The 15,104-nt window shown below is 52.0% G+C and overlaps 1 protein-coding gene across 1 annotated transcript in view; it reads right to left on the bottom strand.

Annotated features, from left to right (window-relative positions):
• DAAM1 (dishevelled associated activator of morphogenesis 1) overlaps positions 1 to 15,104 on the bottom strand; it is a 97,820-nt gene that overhangs the window by 32,587 nt on the left and 50,129 nt on the right. The window contains 1 exon segment of the mRNA XM_075753322.1: positions 12,635 to 12,724. Within this exon segment, the coding sequence (XP_075609437.1) occupies positions 12,635 to 12,724 (90 nt within the window).

The raw sequence follows: 15,104 nt of genomic DNA, 5'->3' as shown, positions 1-15,104 counted from the left end.
TGGGAGGGAAAAAAAAAAGTCTCGTACAAGTAATGAAGAGTGGATAAATGTGACACGAACTAGGCTCCACTCTTGGAGCAGGACCATGACTTACCAACGTCCTAAGAGAGACTCCAGCCATATGTGACAACTCCTCCGGAGGCTTCTTTAGTTGTTAGGAGGGAATACACACCTGGCAATGTCCCCTGCTAAAGGATGTCACCCCATGGCCCATGATCTATGGCACTGAATGATGCAGAGCCTCATTTGGTCATCCTGGTCTACAATAACCTGCATCTGGTAGGACTCAGAAGGGGTTTTCAGGTTCTGCCATGTTCTTGTAGGACATGACTGAAGGACCTCTGAGCCCAGCTCAGATAAATTACGCTGCGTGTCCCCAGGAACTGCTTGGAGCAAGTAAGCAGATTTTGAGGGGTTACTTCAAGACCAAGCCTTTTCCCCACTGTATTTTCCTAAAAACTTATAGCAAAAGAAGAAAAAAGATTCACAGCGGAAATGCCACACAAGTTTAGGTTGTAGAGTCAACTGATACTACCCAAACCCCAGGCATCTTCCCTCACCAACCATCTTCAGTTCACAGCCCAACTTGCAGCACAGCTTTGTCCCCTCCCTAACTTTAAGAGCCGTTTGCAAAGGTCATCCTACACCACAGTCGCCTGCAACGGTGGGAGCTGGATGACCTACTCTTCTGCCCCCATGTCTGTGCACGCAGACACCTACCGATCCTCCAGCTGATTTCAGCAAGCCCAAGGAGAAGAGTCCCAAATATTTACTGCAGTTCAAGAGGCATACGTGGGAAATGTTTGTGCATCCAAACTTCCTAAGCTGCAGCTCGCCAAGACGAGAACGCACGGAATCAGCGACAGGTAATTTGGATGGGACCCAGTTTGCCCACAAGCAGCGCAGCCCGTCGCTGCAGACCTGACCCTTCACTGTGCCTGGCTCTGAGATGGGGACAAAAGAAGTTTGGGAGCAACAAGGGACCTAGCAACCCCTTGGGCATCTCCTGCGACACGCTGAGGGCCAAGAGAAGCTGCTCATCTGCCCTCATGGCCACCCCCAGCCCTCCCCGAACGGCCGTGACGCAGCCTGGCAGTAACCAGATCACCCCGAGCAGCTCTCCGCGCTCGCTGCCCATGCATGCGGTTAGGAAACGCATCCCTTGGGCGGGCTGCCCGCTGACAGACGCGCAGCCATGAGCCTCACTTTTTTTTCATTTTCTATAGATCTGGTCAAGTTTAAAGCAAATAAAATAACTTTCCTGAGCAAGACGACTACATTCAGGCCTCTCTGCCCTTCTCCTGTGACAAACCAAGGTTTTGAATGAAACACTTGATTCACCTGCCCTCCACATTTCTTTTTTTTTTTTTACCCAAGCGGGAATCAACAGAGAGCAAGAATTTTTCTGAGATGTTAGAAAAACAACAAAAAATATCTGTCCTACCCATGCTAGTGCCAAACCAAATAAACTTGAAGGAGGTTCCACCGCCTGCCTCTGCATGGATGGAGGACCACTCGTAGTCATGCTCTGACAATTAGTTTTTGCCAGCAACAAATAAAACCGTCCCCACCCTGTCCAAATAGTGCTTAAAACCAGAAATGCTCATCTGCTGGCTGCAACACCCAGCCTGATGGGGAGAGACAGGAATGCCTTTGGTCTTCTCACAGCTGGGAAAAATGGGATGTGCTGGCTTCTCTCCACCTTCCCCTCTCCTGAAAACTTGCCTCCAGCAAAGGCAAGAGGATGGAGGTGAAGCAATCCTCTCCAAATAACCCAGGGACCATCCTGCTGCATTTCTGGCCACGTCTGGGACCACGTGCAGGGACTGTCACCTCCCAGCATCGACTCTGGCCACCCGAAGCCATGGCCAGGGGGAGGTTTCCGCTGCAGTGGGGGAAACCCAATCCCTTCCCAAAGGGCTGGGAAGAGGACACCCATTTGCAGCTATCTGGTCGGTCAGAGCTTCCCACCGCTGGATTGTGCGGAGAAAGGAATCCCGGCAGCCGGCGTGTCCACTCACACACAGCCTGCCGAAAGACATCCAGGTTGTTGGAAAGATGCTCAAGAGCACAGAGAAAGTGTCAGGGGGCTCGAGAAACAGGAATGTAATTTGTATTTATGAGCAGAATGGAAAGGCACAAATTACACCACCACTCCCTGCAGAGGCGGAGGAAGGTCTTCTGCTTCTCCTGAGCGGAATGGGAAAAGTAAACCATCATATTATGCAAAGTATTTGTCGCCTCAGGGAAACACACATCATTTCTGCAACCTGTGGGTCAGAGTCGTCAGTTTAACCCGGGGGGGAACAGCAGCCCCCAGGAGCAAGGTGGGAGCAGGATACGGGGCAACCGCCCGTGGCCAACCACCATGGGGATGCGGGGATGTGAGCTCAGGCTGCACCTGATGGCAGGTTCAATCAGCAGAGCATCGTTTGCGTTATTTTCCTGCAACCAAAGGGCTACTTCTTGGTGCTAGGCAATCCAGTGCCACCCACCCGTCCTGCTGGGTGACCCCATGGTTCCTCCGTGGTGCCAAGCAGCCAGGGGGGAGGCTCAGGCCACCTTCCTGCTCCGTGATGATCCCATTTGACACAGGCAGCCAGGTCTTTCTGGTTTCTCAGTTCACATCACGTGCCTTTCTAAAGGACACTCCTGTCTGCTCCTGTGTGCAAAAGCGCATCCCTCCCTGGTACACCCAGCCATACACAGCACGCCGTCTATACGCACCAGGAACAGGAGAGAGCACGTACACGTGGCGATGGCACTGAAGAAGGAGGGAGGGATACTGGGGACGTCTGCCAGCCCACCCCTCTGAGCCATCCTATGCTCTGCCACAGGAAGGCTCTGCACAGCCTGCAGGCACAGACTGTGATCTTCCCAGCTTTCCTGCCCTGCTTTAGAAGCTGGAACACAAATGGGGCCGGGGCATCCACGTGTGCCTTGAACATGGCCCAAAAAGGGACCGGCTCCTGTCACTCATCTCCTGGAGATGTGACTGGAGGTTCTCCCAATCACCCTACGGTACCATCAGCACCTCTTATGAGGAGCATCCCTCTCCCACCAGTGCTCCCAGCAGTGACACCAGCTGGGAAGGGTGGTGTGGTCCCCACCACTGCACAGCACCAAGAGGTGTCCAGATGCACCCAGCCAGGACATTTGGGCAAGGAGCGAGACCCATGCCGAAGAACAGGGTGGGAATGCAGCGAGGTCAGCTTATCCCACATCCCAGGGCCTTTCTGCACGGTGCAAACACCTGCAAGGCAGGCAGGGATCCGGACCTGCTGCTCATTTAAGGCTGAAAGGAAGTGGTGGAGCAAAAAAATAAAGGTCTCCGGGGGATGGAGGGGAGGCTGAACAACAAAACTGGCTAAACTGCTCATTTATAATTAATGTGCTGCATTATAAATATTTCCCTTTGCTCAGCTCCCTCGGGCTCTTGCATTTCCTCTCTGAAACCCCCAATTTAGAGAGAGCTCTCAATTAAGTGCAGCAGAACCTCATTTATTCAGATGAGCAGCCAGGCGGCCTCATCAGAAAGCAGTTTCCCAGGCAGAGGGGGACTGCACAATAAAGCAGGCAAAGATCAGGGCACGGGCTTCCCTCGGCTCCCTGCAGGACATTGCTCAGCGGTAATTATTGCAGCTAATGGTCTACAGCACACTGATAAGTGTCCTTTAGTGAGTTTGGTGGTGGTAAAGAAATCTCCCAACAAAGCAAGGAGCCCAGAGGGAAGTGACTCACAAGGCTTCGCTCAGAGGCAGGAGGAGGGAGGAACCTCTCTGGGCACCATGGATTGAAAGGGTGAATTTGTAAGATGGTTTCCCAGCACCCAGGGTGGGTTTTGGGGATGTGAGTTTTGCAGCCTGCCTTGGATGAGGGATGTCCAGACACAGACTGAGTACCACTGCTGTCAGCTCTCCCGGATGCTCCATCGCATCCCGCCCGGCTGGCACCAGGGACACAAACTTCTCCCAACTTCTCCTTCTCTGGGCTGTGTTTAGGTCTTTGCTGTGTTCACTCTCTTCTCAAGAAGCACAGAAGCGAGGGCTGATCTGAACCCCGCTGACTGCCCAGCGCCGTGCTGCAGCTTACTACGAGCTGCTCTTTTAGAGGCAGGCTGATGGCTGTGATTGCACAGTGCAGGGATGGGTATCCCTTCTCATCTGTAACATTTGCATCAACATCCCTCGCTGTGTCTGGGAAACAGCCCTGATGTGTCACCACACACGTGCTCTGCTGCAAAAATTAGTAAACACCAAAGCCACACAGCCAAGGGCAATCTTTGTGTCATCCCCTGCTTTGTTCCCACCTGCTCCCCCCAACACCCGCTACTTTCTTCCAGGGATCTGACAAAAATACAAATCACATCAGCTGTGGCCCCAGCACCGCTGCGCCCTCTCCTCGCCTCCGCTGCCCCTTCGCCCCCGGGCTCCATGCACGGGGCTGACGGATTCTGCCGCTCGGCTGTTTTGTGCTGCAGTGACAGTGGTGGGGGGGTGTCGTGGTGTGAACCCAGCGAACAAGCTCCATCCCCTCCATCAGTGCCAGGTGCTAGTCAAAATGCCTCATCTGCTTTTCCAAACGAAGGTCACTGATCTGCCAGCTCCAGCCATCCCTTTGCTCTTCCCAGGGAGATTTCACGCTTCCCAGCCCTGTCACATCTTGGTGACAAGCTTGACACTTCCACAGCCCGTGTGCCTCCCCCTCGGGGTGTCGGCACCTCCCACAGCCAGACTGCCCTCCCTCTTCCAGTGACCATCCTTGGGACACTGGGCACCAGCACAGAGGAGGTGCTGGCTCAGCCAGCGGTGGCTCAAAAGCAGTTTGCAGGCTGGTCTCAGCCCCGTTTGGACACTGTTATTTACACGTCATCTCCATGAGCTCCTGCCCCTCTGACCTGCAGGAACGCAGCCGCTGGGAGCAATGCACCCTCCTGCTCACATCGTGTGCCCATGGCAGTGGGGAGAAAGACACCTGTGAAAGTCCTCAGTGCTTCATTAGGGCTGCTTTGTTTCCAAATCAAGCTTCTGGTGACACCTTTTAGATGCCCAGCCTGCAGGCAACGTCTCCATCTGATCCACCAGCCTCCCTCCCACACTTGCAGCCCACAGTGGTGGTGATGGATCTGGAGCGGCTCTGGGATAACTGAGCCCCGGAGGATGGCTGGTCAGGTTCCCCACCCACCTGATGTCCAACACACCAGGTCAGATCCTTCAAGGTGAAACCAAATCAGAAGCAAAGGGCTGGCTCGCAGCAGCCAGCTCCAAGCAAACCCCAGAGAGCCCTTCAGTAACAACACTTGTGACTCTGATGGTTCACCCCATCTTGGCACCACCTGAAAGGTTGGTCTGTCCCAGGAGAACTTCCCACCAGGAAAGTCACAGCAAGGGGTTAAAAAAACCCAATCTCTTCAGTTGGCACCTGCTACAAAAACGAGAAGCAACCCCCTTCATTTTTACGCATCCTCCTGATTGCATTTTTCTTTTGCACAGTGTTTCCCACCCCTCCTTGCTGCTCTGTAATGGCGGAGCAAGGGAAAGCTGGCGGCAGCTGGTAGCCCACCGCGTTTCAGACCCCCCCCCGCTCCTGCCTGCTGCGGATGATCCACCTGGATGCTGTTTGCAAGGTCAAAAAAGAAAAAAAAAAGAAGCAGACAGCACTGTGGATGGGTTTTAAAGCTGATAGGTCTGCAGCCTGCATGGGAGGTTTAAATCCAGCCCAGTTCCACCGGCATGGCCAAGCCTTTGCCAGGCGTGTGCCAGCAGAGGCTTTGGCCCACCGTAGCCCTCTGGGTCTTCGTTGTCCTTCCAGCCGCCCAGTTCCCCCAGGTATCCCTGCCACAAACACTAAATGATGCAACTAAAGCCGCTTCCCCGCGCCCTGCCAAAGGCTCATGGAGCGATGCCGCCAAGGGCTGTAATTACATCGGATCCTCCCCGAGCTGGGATCTCAGGGTCCGAACCGTCCCATCCAAAACCACTCCGGTTTTCCATATGCTAACACTTCCTATATGCTCTTCTCTACAAATACACACATGCCCTCGTACGCTTTTCCCAGGGTTTAAAAATTATGCTCCCCATAAGCAAATATAGCATGACCAGATGCCTTTCATAGTCAGCTGGTTCATTGTTTGAAAAGCTTCACTTTAAAATCCAAAAAGATTGCTAACAGATGCATTTTTTGGCCAGAGAAGGAGAAAAACTTCACTTAAACAAAAGTGTGTTGTGATTGGAACTAAAAAGGGAATTACCTTTAAAGATAAAAACTATAAACATTTCCTATTGAAAAATACCCCCAGCCATGCAAACAGCCTCTTTCTTTTGGTCAGCCTGAGAAAATGACACCCGAGATGATATTTCAACCTGCTGCTGCAATAACCGCAGGTATATCTGGATGCTCAGGGGCTTCTTGTCCATCCCAGGCGACCCAGGAGCACAGCAAAAAGCTGAGCTATTTTTTTCCTCTTCCCCTTGCATGCCATCTTTGTCAGATACTGCTCTTAGTTCTGCTACTGCAGAAAAAAAATAATGGATGTTTTTTAAATGAAAGAAATAGATGGCAACACCAGCCCCGTGAACGAGGACAGAGCTACAAGTTGAAGGTGCAGTTAGAGGAGAAAGAGGCCAACTAGCTGGGAAAAATAGTTTTACTGGAAAGCCATCACTAATTTTTCTACTTATCACATTTTTCCCCATTCTCTCCTGCAACAGCAACATTGCCGCCTTCTCCTAATGCGAAGGAATCCCGGTTTTATATCTGACATCTGAGGACATTTTAGACGTAAGTTTTGCTTGCTGGGGACAGCTTAATGCTGCTGAGAGCTACACACCCAGCGCTAGCGATGCCAACAGGTTTTCAACACAAGCTTAAAGAGTGCAGCATTGCTTGGCATCCCTGCAGGTCATTTTTCCTCTATCCCAGCTGGACAGATGCTCAGAGAGCTCAGCAGAATTGAAAGAGAGGGGGGCAGAGCCAGACCCTGCATTTGCATGAGCTGGTTTTCGCTACCGAGCCCTTCCACCTGGTTCTTTATGCCGAGCTTCTGCCCGAACACCCCTGTACCCACCCGTACTTTGAGGCTCATAAAAATCACCCTGCGAGCTGCTTTAATAGCTTGACGTACATCGCTTTAATAGCTTGACATTACGTACACCGGCTGGCAGGAGCCACACCTCCTGCAATTAAGAGGTGCTGCAGACTAAGCACAAAGTGTTAATTATTAACTCCCTTCGGAGTGTGGCCTCCTGAGAAAGGTCATCCTGAGTCACCCTCTTCCACCGAAGCAAACCCGCAGCCAAAGAAACATTAAAGCTGGAAACCCTCCTGCTTCCTCCCTGCGCTTCCGAGCAATATCCTCTCCTGGAGAGCAGGGCCAGCAGGGAGGGAAGTATTTCGGGATGAGGTATGAAACGAGTCATCGTCCAGAAATACCACTTCTAAAAGCAGATTTTATCCCACTGCTAATGCATCTCCACCTTTGCATTTTCCTGCTTTATTATAGACGTAGAGGGGCCTGACAACTTCAAAGAAGGTCTCTCCGATAATCTTTAAATCTCTCGCCTGACCCGAGCGCTGCATGGCTGCTGGATTTAATGCAGATTTCAGTTCTCACTCAGGTCGCTGCCAGCAGACTCGCCAGCCCCCATCACAAGATACTTTTTATCTCTCTGACCCCCCCAGAGCATCACAGGGTGATGCAGGTGGGACAGGACCATGGGGAGCTGATCTAATGCATCCCCCCGCTCCCAGCAGGGTCAGGGCTGGGATCAGACCCGGCGTCCCCATGGATGGAGAATCAGGGAGGACAAAGCATCCGCCCCGCCGAGCCATTACTGCGGGCTGGGAAAAAAACAGCTGCTTGCAGGGCAGAGAAACCAGGATACAGGGCTGCAGGCCAGGGGAAAATATTCCAGGGAAGGAAATACGCCTGGGGAATAGCTGGTTTTCCCTTATTTCCTCTTGACGAGCACTGCCAAGGCCAGGTGCTGCCAGGTCCCTTTCCATGACAATGCAGCACAACAAAATGTCTCATTTTAGTCACCTTTTACCAAATCTTGCCCATCATGGGATGCACTCTGGAGAGCTGAGTATGGTGGATGACACCGACGGCAAAGCAGAAGCGTCAGATGTGACACACGGCAGCAGGGAACGCGCTGAAAGGACAGATATTTAGATGCTTTCTGTGCTGCACGCACCTTTGCTGTCGATGGAAGCAGGGGAGTGCCCTGGCTGCAGCCACAGCGTGAAATATTTTGAAGCCCAGCAAAGCTGATTTTTAAGAAAAAACCCCGGGAGAAGGCTGGGCAGCGTTTGTGTCCTTCTTCATGCTGCTCTCTCAAGGGCACTGGTCTCAGACTGGACTTTCAGACTCAAAGTCCAACTGAAGTTGTCCAACTCTTAGCAGCTTGTTTCCAAAAGGAAATAAAACTGGCAACAGAGGAAAGAGCAAATACTGCTCAGGGGACAATTCTGGACAATCCTTGGCAAGTCAGGCAGCTGCCTGCCACTGATGTCCAGCTTTGCCAGCTCCCTGCGACCCACCAGACGAAACTGGGTGCTACCAGCATCTCAAGTGACGACTTGCTATTAAACGCAGGCAGGCCAAAGGGTTTGGGCGCATCTTGGACTTCCCAAATCACTGTCGCTCAGCCTGCAGCTGAGGCAGGGAGGTAGGACCCCTGCCCTGTCTCCAGCTCCACTGCCCCGGCCATTGCTCCCAGCTGGAGAAGCCCAGCCCCTCTCCTCGATGCCAGGCTACCCTGTAGGTGATTTGTCCTCATAAAAACATAGGTACATGAGTAAGATTTACCACGAGCCGCTGGGAAAGCCACTGATATTTCTGCTGCTTACCAGTCCTCATCACATAGGAGCAGGACTGCCTAGAGCCTACTGCACACAGAGACGTGTTCTCCAGCCCACGTGATTCCTGGTTTCCTCCACTGCTGAAGCCTCTGTTGATACGGTCTCGCTCATTTTTAATTAAAAAGCAGGAGAAAAGCATTCACCTCCAACCAGCACATCTCCTTCAGAGCAAGCAGCGGCACGTACGCTCTGCAGCTTGCTGAGACAGCATCAAGAGTAGGGAAGGGGCGGCTGAGAGCAGCCGAAGGAATGAGGACTGGCGCAGAACAGCAGCCAGGATCCAGCCTCAGATGGGCACCTGCTCTGAGAACCTCTGAAGATGCCACAGGGCGCTTCTGTGGCTCCTTCCTTCAACACTCCCTGGGAGCATGAAGTTTCTCAGCGCGGTTTTAAAAAAAACCCTGAGTGCAAGGAGATGCTGGAACGGGAAAGAAGCACCATCGGCCCCATCTAAACCCTTCCCCAGGAGATTAGATAGCACGTAATCTTCACACACAATAATAATTACACGGTTTTGCTTGATTTAAGTCTCTGTTGTCTCCCCTTATCCAGACACATCGGAGCACAGCTCCGCTTATCTGACAGGCAGTGACGAACGAGCATCCCCTGCCCGTTTTCTTGTTGATTCAGACCAGTGCCTGTAATTTGTTAACATCTCTTCTCCCCTCCAATTTCAATCTCGGGCATGGCAGGCCTCTGTCTAACAATAATACAGGGATTTCAGGGGTATTTATGAGAGGCTTAAAACTTAATCCTACATGAGCAAGGTAAGCCTGCTCTTGGCCTAAAATGCGGCTGGAAAATCTGGTGCCATTGCTACAGCAGGAGAAAAGAGGCAGTAACGGCAGCAAGAGCCCTTTGGGCAGGCCAGGCGACCGCCAGCACTGCCAGGCCAGGTTAGGGGACGCAGTGGTGAATTTGGAAACTGAATCATAGAATCACAGAATGGTTTGGGTTGGAAGGGACCTTTGAGGTCATCTAGTCCAACCCCCCTGCAGTGAGCAGGGACATCTTCAACTAGACCAGGTTGCTCAGAGCCCCATCCAACCTGGCCTTGAATGTTTCCAGGGATGGGGCATCTACCACCTCTCTGGGCAACCTGTGCCAGTGTTTCACCACCCTCATCGTAAAAAATTTCTTCCTTGCATCTAGGCTGAATCTACCTTCTTTTAGTTTAAAACCATTACCCCTTGTCCTATTGCTACAGGCCCTACTAAAAAGTCTGTGTCCATCTTTCTTATAAGCCCTCTTTAGGTACTGGAAGGCTGCTATAAAGTCTCCCCAGAGCCTTCTCTTCTCCAGGCTGAACAACCCCAACTCTCTCAGCCTGTCTCCATAGAAGAGGTGCTCCAGCCCTCGGAGCATCTTCGTGGCCTCCTCTGACAGGTCCATGCCCCCAACTGGGGGCATTTCCCTCGCAGGCCTTGGCATCCTTCCATCTGCTTGCGAGACTGAGGATTTTTGCCTCATTTCTCCCCACGGTCGTACGTACTGCAGGATCTCTGCTTTGGCCAAGGCTGGGAGGGAAAATGAGTCCCAGCATGGGAGTAACTGGGAGTAACCCAGCTGGGAGTAACTCCTGTGCCAACATACAGGGGCAAAAATCTTCAGTTTACTGGGGAAAATATGAGTGATTTTAGCCCCCTCGCAGGTGGCCAGCCCATGGTACCCCATGTTGCTTGGGCTGCATGCCCCTAGGAGCAAAAGCAAACAAACCAAGGGAGAAACATGGTGAGGAGGTCTCCTCCATCCCAGACACCAGCATCGCTGCCTTCTGCAACCGTGAACCTGCCCACAGGCATCAAAGGCATTGCCCACCAAGGCGGATTTACCAGTAGAAATACAAATGAACCTCAATTCTTGACCTCTGTACAAAGGGTGACACAAGTGAGCTCAGACATCAGCGTATCTCAGCATTGGGAAGATGTCTGTGCATGTTTTCAGCTGGAGAAAGGTGGCCGCAATGGCAGCATTGCAGAGCAGGCACATCATGCCGACAGCTCAGCAGACAGCTAAGGGATTCACATCAACCTTTGTCTCTTAGTGGTATCGGTTCCACCCATGAACCTAGAGTCCATCGCCCCAGGGGTGACACAGCTTCACCCTAAAAGCAACCACTGCACCACCGGGCTAAAGCTCTCGCAGGCTGCACTACAGGGTCACGGCTTACCAGCGGCACTTTCCATTGTGCCGTCCTCCGGGAAGCAGGACAAAACCGATGCCCAGCGTGTTTTATGGCAACAAATTGGTAAGGCAGAGGAGGGGGAGGCTTTCGGGCAGGCTGTAATCAGGACCCTGGGCACCAGCAGAGAAGAGCAGGATCACAAGAGATGGTGACTGGAGCAGACCCCACTGCCACAACATCAATGTCAGTGGCCATGGAGCTCCAGGTTGCCCTGCTTATGCTGGCAGGGATGAGCATGTGTGTTGGTTTTGTGTGGCAAGGTTTTGGTAGCGGGGGGGCTACAGGGGTGGCTTCTGTGAGAAGCTGCTAGAAGCTTCCCCTGTGTCTGATAGAGCCAATGCCAGCCGGCTCCAAGACGGACCCGCCGCTGGCCAAGGCCAAGCCAATCAGCGCCTCTGTGATAACATATTTAAGAAAGACAAAAACAGTTAGAGAGTGCTTTTGCAGCCAGAGAGAGGAGTGAGAAGATGTAAGAACATCTGCAGACACCAAGGTCAGTGCAGAAGGAGGGGGAGGAGGTGCTCCAGGCGCCGGAGCAAGATTCCCCTGCAGCCCGTGGTGAAGACCATGGTGAAGCAGGCTGTCCCCCTGCAGCCCATGGAGGGAGGATGAGGGGGTGTAGCGATTCCACCTGCAGCCCGTGGAGGACCCCACGCCGGAGCAGGTGGAGACACCTGAAGGAGGCTGTGGCCCCGTGGGAAGCCCGCGCTGGAGCAAGCTCCTGGCAGGACCTGTGGATCCGTGGAGAGAGGAGCCCACGCCAGAGCAGGTTTGCTGACAGGACTTGTGACCCCGTGGGGGACCCACGCTGGAGCAGTTTGCTCCTGAAGGTCTGCACCCCGTGGAGGAGACTCACGTTGGAGAAGGCCGTGAAGGACTGTCTCCCGTGAGAGGGACCCCACGCTGGAGCAGGGGAACAATGAGTCCTCCCCCTGAGGATGAAGAAGCGGCAGAAACACCGCGTGATGAACTGACCGTAACCCCCACTCCCCGTCCCCCTGTGCCGCTGAGGGGGGCGGAGGTTGAAGCCGGGAGTGAAGTTGGGCCTGGGAAGATGGGAGGGGTGGGGGGAGGTGTTTTTAAGATTTGGTTTTATTTCTCATTGCTCTACTCTGTTTTGCTTAGTAATAAATAAGATGAATTCCCTCTCTAAGTTCGGTCTGTTTTGCTCGTGATGATAATTAGAGAATGATCTCTCCCTGTCCTTATCTCGACCCGTAAGTTTTTTTTCATTGTACTTTTTCTCCCCTGTCTAATGAAAGAGGGGAGTGATAGAGCGGCTCTGGTGGGCACCTGGCCCTCAGCCAGGGTCAACCCACCACAGCATGGGGTGGGGGACACCCATGTGGGGACATCTCCTCCAGCCTGAATGGGCTCAGAAGGAAGGGCTCTGCATTTTGGAGACTGAAGACCTCACTGTTTGCCCTCACTTTCCCAGAGCCACCCCGGGGAACAGATACATCTTTGTGATGCCCCAAATACCACTCAGCATCCCAAGAGAGAGCTGTGTCCTCTCCACTTCTCCTCCCCACGCTGCACGGCAGGGAAGGGGCTCAGCCCCAAGCAGAACGTGAATGGGTCTCTTACTTTCTTCTTGCTGCAGTAGATCTGCCACTTCTTCTCCGCCGGCAGCGCGAACATGGCCTCTCTGTGCTTGTCCGTGAGGTCAAGTTCATCCTGGAAAGGGGAAAAAAAACCCACAAAACATGCAACATGAGTATACAAACAGGTGATGGCACAGACACAACCCTCCAGATATACATCATAAATCAATGTGGGGCCACACCGCAGCACAGCGGTGGTCCCACAGCATCGCCCCGTGACTATTGATTTGTCAGGGCAATGATGCTAATTCTCATCCTGCTCTTGCTGACCTCCCTCTGACTCCTGGGCTACAGCCAGCTGCCAGGAGGATGGGGCTGCAAACCTCCCTGCCTCGTTCCTCCCGGATATCGCCTTCGTTGCTTTTAAAGGCAGCAAACGTTTTAGAAAGGACACGTATGAAGCCGTTACATCTGCCTGCAAGAGAGCCTCGCACAGAGGATTGAGAGCTCCAGATGACAGACCACATCTAAGACACATACAGCAAGGAACAATTCAAATAGGACCCTTCTTCTTTACCACCCCAGATAACTGCTTCACCACTGAGCACCATGAGTGGTCCAGTCCATTTGCATTGCCCACACCCTCATATCGTTGAAAATTGGGTTGGGGTTTTTGGTTTTTTTTTTGCTTTTGGCTTGTTTTCCTACAATTAAAAATAGAAAGCGCTTTTCCTCATATCTACAGTTCATACAGAGGTACATGCTTTCCATCGAAACTGGACTATGTATTCCCTGACAGAGATACAGCTGTTTACTGACTGAAACCTTTATTGGTTTATCTGATTTTATTTCAGAGGACACATCCATTTTCGACTCGGAGGCTTGGTTAGCAGTGTGCCCTCCACCAGGATGCCTGAGTATTATCAAAGCCTCGTTGCTTCCTGATGCTAGATGTAGGTCAAAACTTATCAGAGAGCTAAATAAAACATTCAGGCTGGGCTGGGAGGCTCATTGCTAAAGCCAACATTGATCTTACAACCACGGATTTTAAATCACCACCACTGATGACAACCCTCGTGCTGGAGGGGTGCTTGCGCAGCGGTGGGAACACTGGAGATGCCGCAGAAGGTCACAGGAGAGCCCTGTCATGGCCTCCGGCCAACTCATCTGGCCACCCAGCCAGTGGATTTAATTAAAAGGATAAAAAATTACACACTTAATTCCAGCAACTAAAAAAAAAAAGCAAACCCCACCACCCCCCCCAAAAACCACATGGAGACCTAATTAAGTTTCCCTCCCTGAATAATGCTTATCAACTAAAGCTGGTAGCCCCTGGTACCCCAATCAAAGATTAAAAAAAAGTCCCATTTGGTGAAGGCTGAGCAAGATGCCTATGGAGAAAGATGGGTCCCTGCATCAGCAAGCCTGCAGGCCACGAAGAAATACAATGGATCTAATTAAAGCTCATACTGCACCCAGTAGCCAAGGAAGGGAGACTTCAGCTATCTTGTAACCCAAACCCAAGGGCCCTCCAGTACAACACCCAGTGACGGAGGGCTGCCAGTGGTCCTGAACATCCTGGAAAGGCTTGTACATCCACTTCAGGTATTGATTTCACTCCCTGATGAAATTACTCCTCAAAAGGAAAGGTGTTGTGGAGCTTTTTCCATTATGTAGGCATGGAGAAGCTTTGCCTCTTCCTTGACTTTCTCCCCCATATTGACTGACTCTTCAAACACGGTGCTGTATAGACCTGACATTGGTGGAGCTCTGGAAGCAGACTTACAAGACACCCTTACAACAGAAATAAACATGCTGCCGTGACAGCCTTGGAAAAAAGTGAGGACTGAGAAAACCTGAGCCCAATCTGAGACACCTCTCCTCCTCCTGCACCCAGGGAGGAGAACCTGGCTTACGGACTCCTCCAACAAGCGCTGCTTTCAAACCTCCCCATGTCCTCACAATTTGGGAGGTCAGAGATTCATATCTAGCAACCAATCTCCTCCCCAGCCTTGGGCAAGTCTCATCACCCTTCCATGCCTCAAAACCAAAATTGCACTTGATGTCCTTCTCCGTTGTGTCTCCTCAGGCTATGAGCTGGTCAGACACTCAAGCTCTGCTTCAGCCCCAGTTCTGCAGGTTTAAAGGTGGCCAACAAGATGACACCTGACTCAGGGACCAGGCTGGAATTCACCTTGTTGGAAAAGTACATCTGGGAGTGTGGGAAAGGATGAGGGTCTCCTGATAACTATTTCCCTCTGCAGGGATGGTCTGAGTGAGTGCAGGAAAATGCTTCCACTGCGACCCCATGTCCCTGCCACGGGAATCTGGGATTCAGGCATGAAAGCACCAGCCACACACATCTGTACTTAGGTTCTTAGAAAAATATTTATTGAAACTTTCAAAATACCCATACCCTAAAAATAAAACTTGTACAAACGTGAAGATTTATTAACCAAGGAAAAAAAAATCTAAACCGAGATGAAGCCTAAGCAGGAGTAAGAACAAATAAA

Source organism: Balearica regulorum, chromosome 5 (genome assembly GCF_011004875.1).
Source record: "Balearica regulorum gibbericeps isolate bBalReg1 chromosome 5, bBalReg1.pri, whole genome shotgun sequence".
Taxonomy (NCBI): domain Eukaryota; kingdom Metazoa; phylum Chordata; class Aves; order Gruiformes; family Gruidae; genus Balearica; species Balearica regulorum.
The sequence above is the reverse complement of the archived record's forward strand: the minus strand, read 5'-3'. Positions and strand labels throughout refer to the sequence as shown.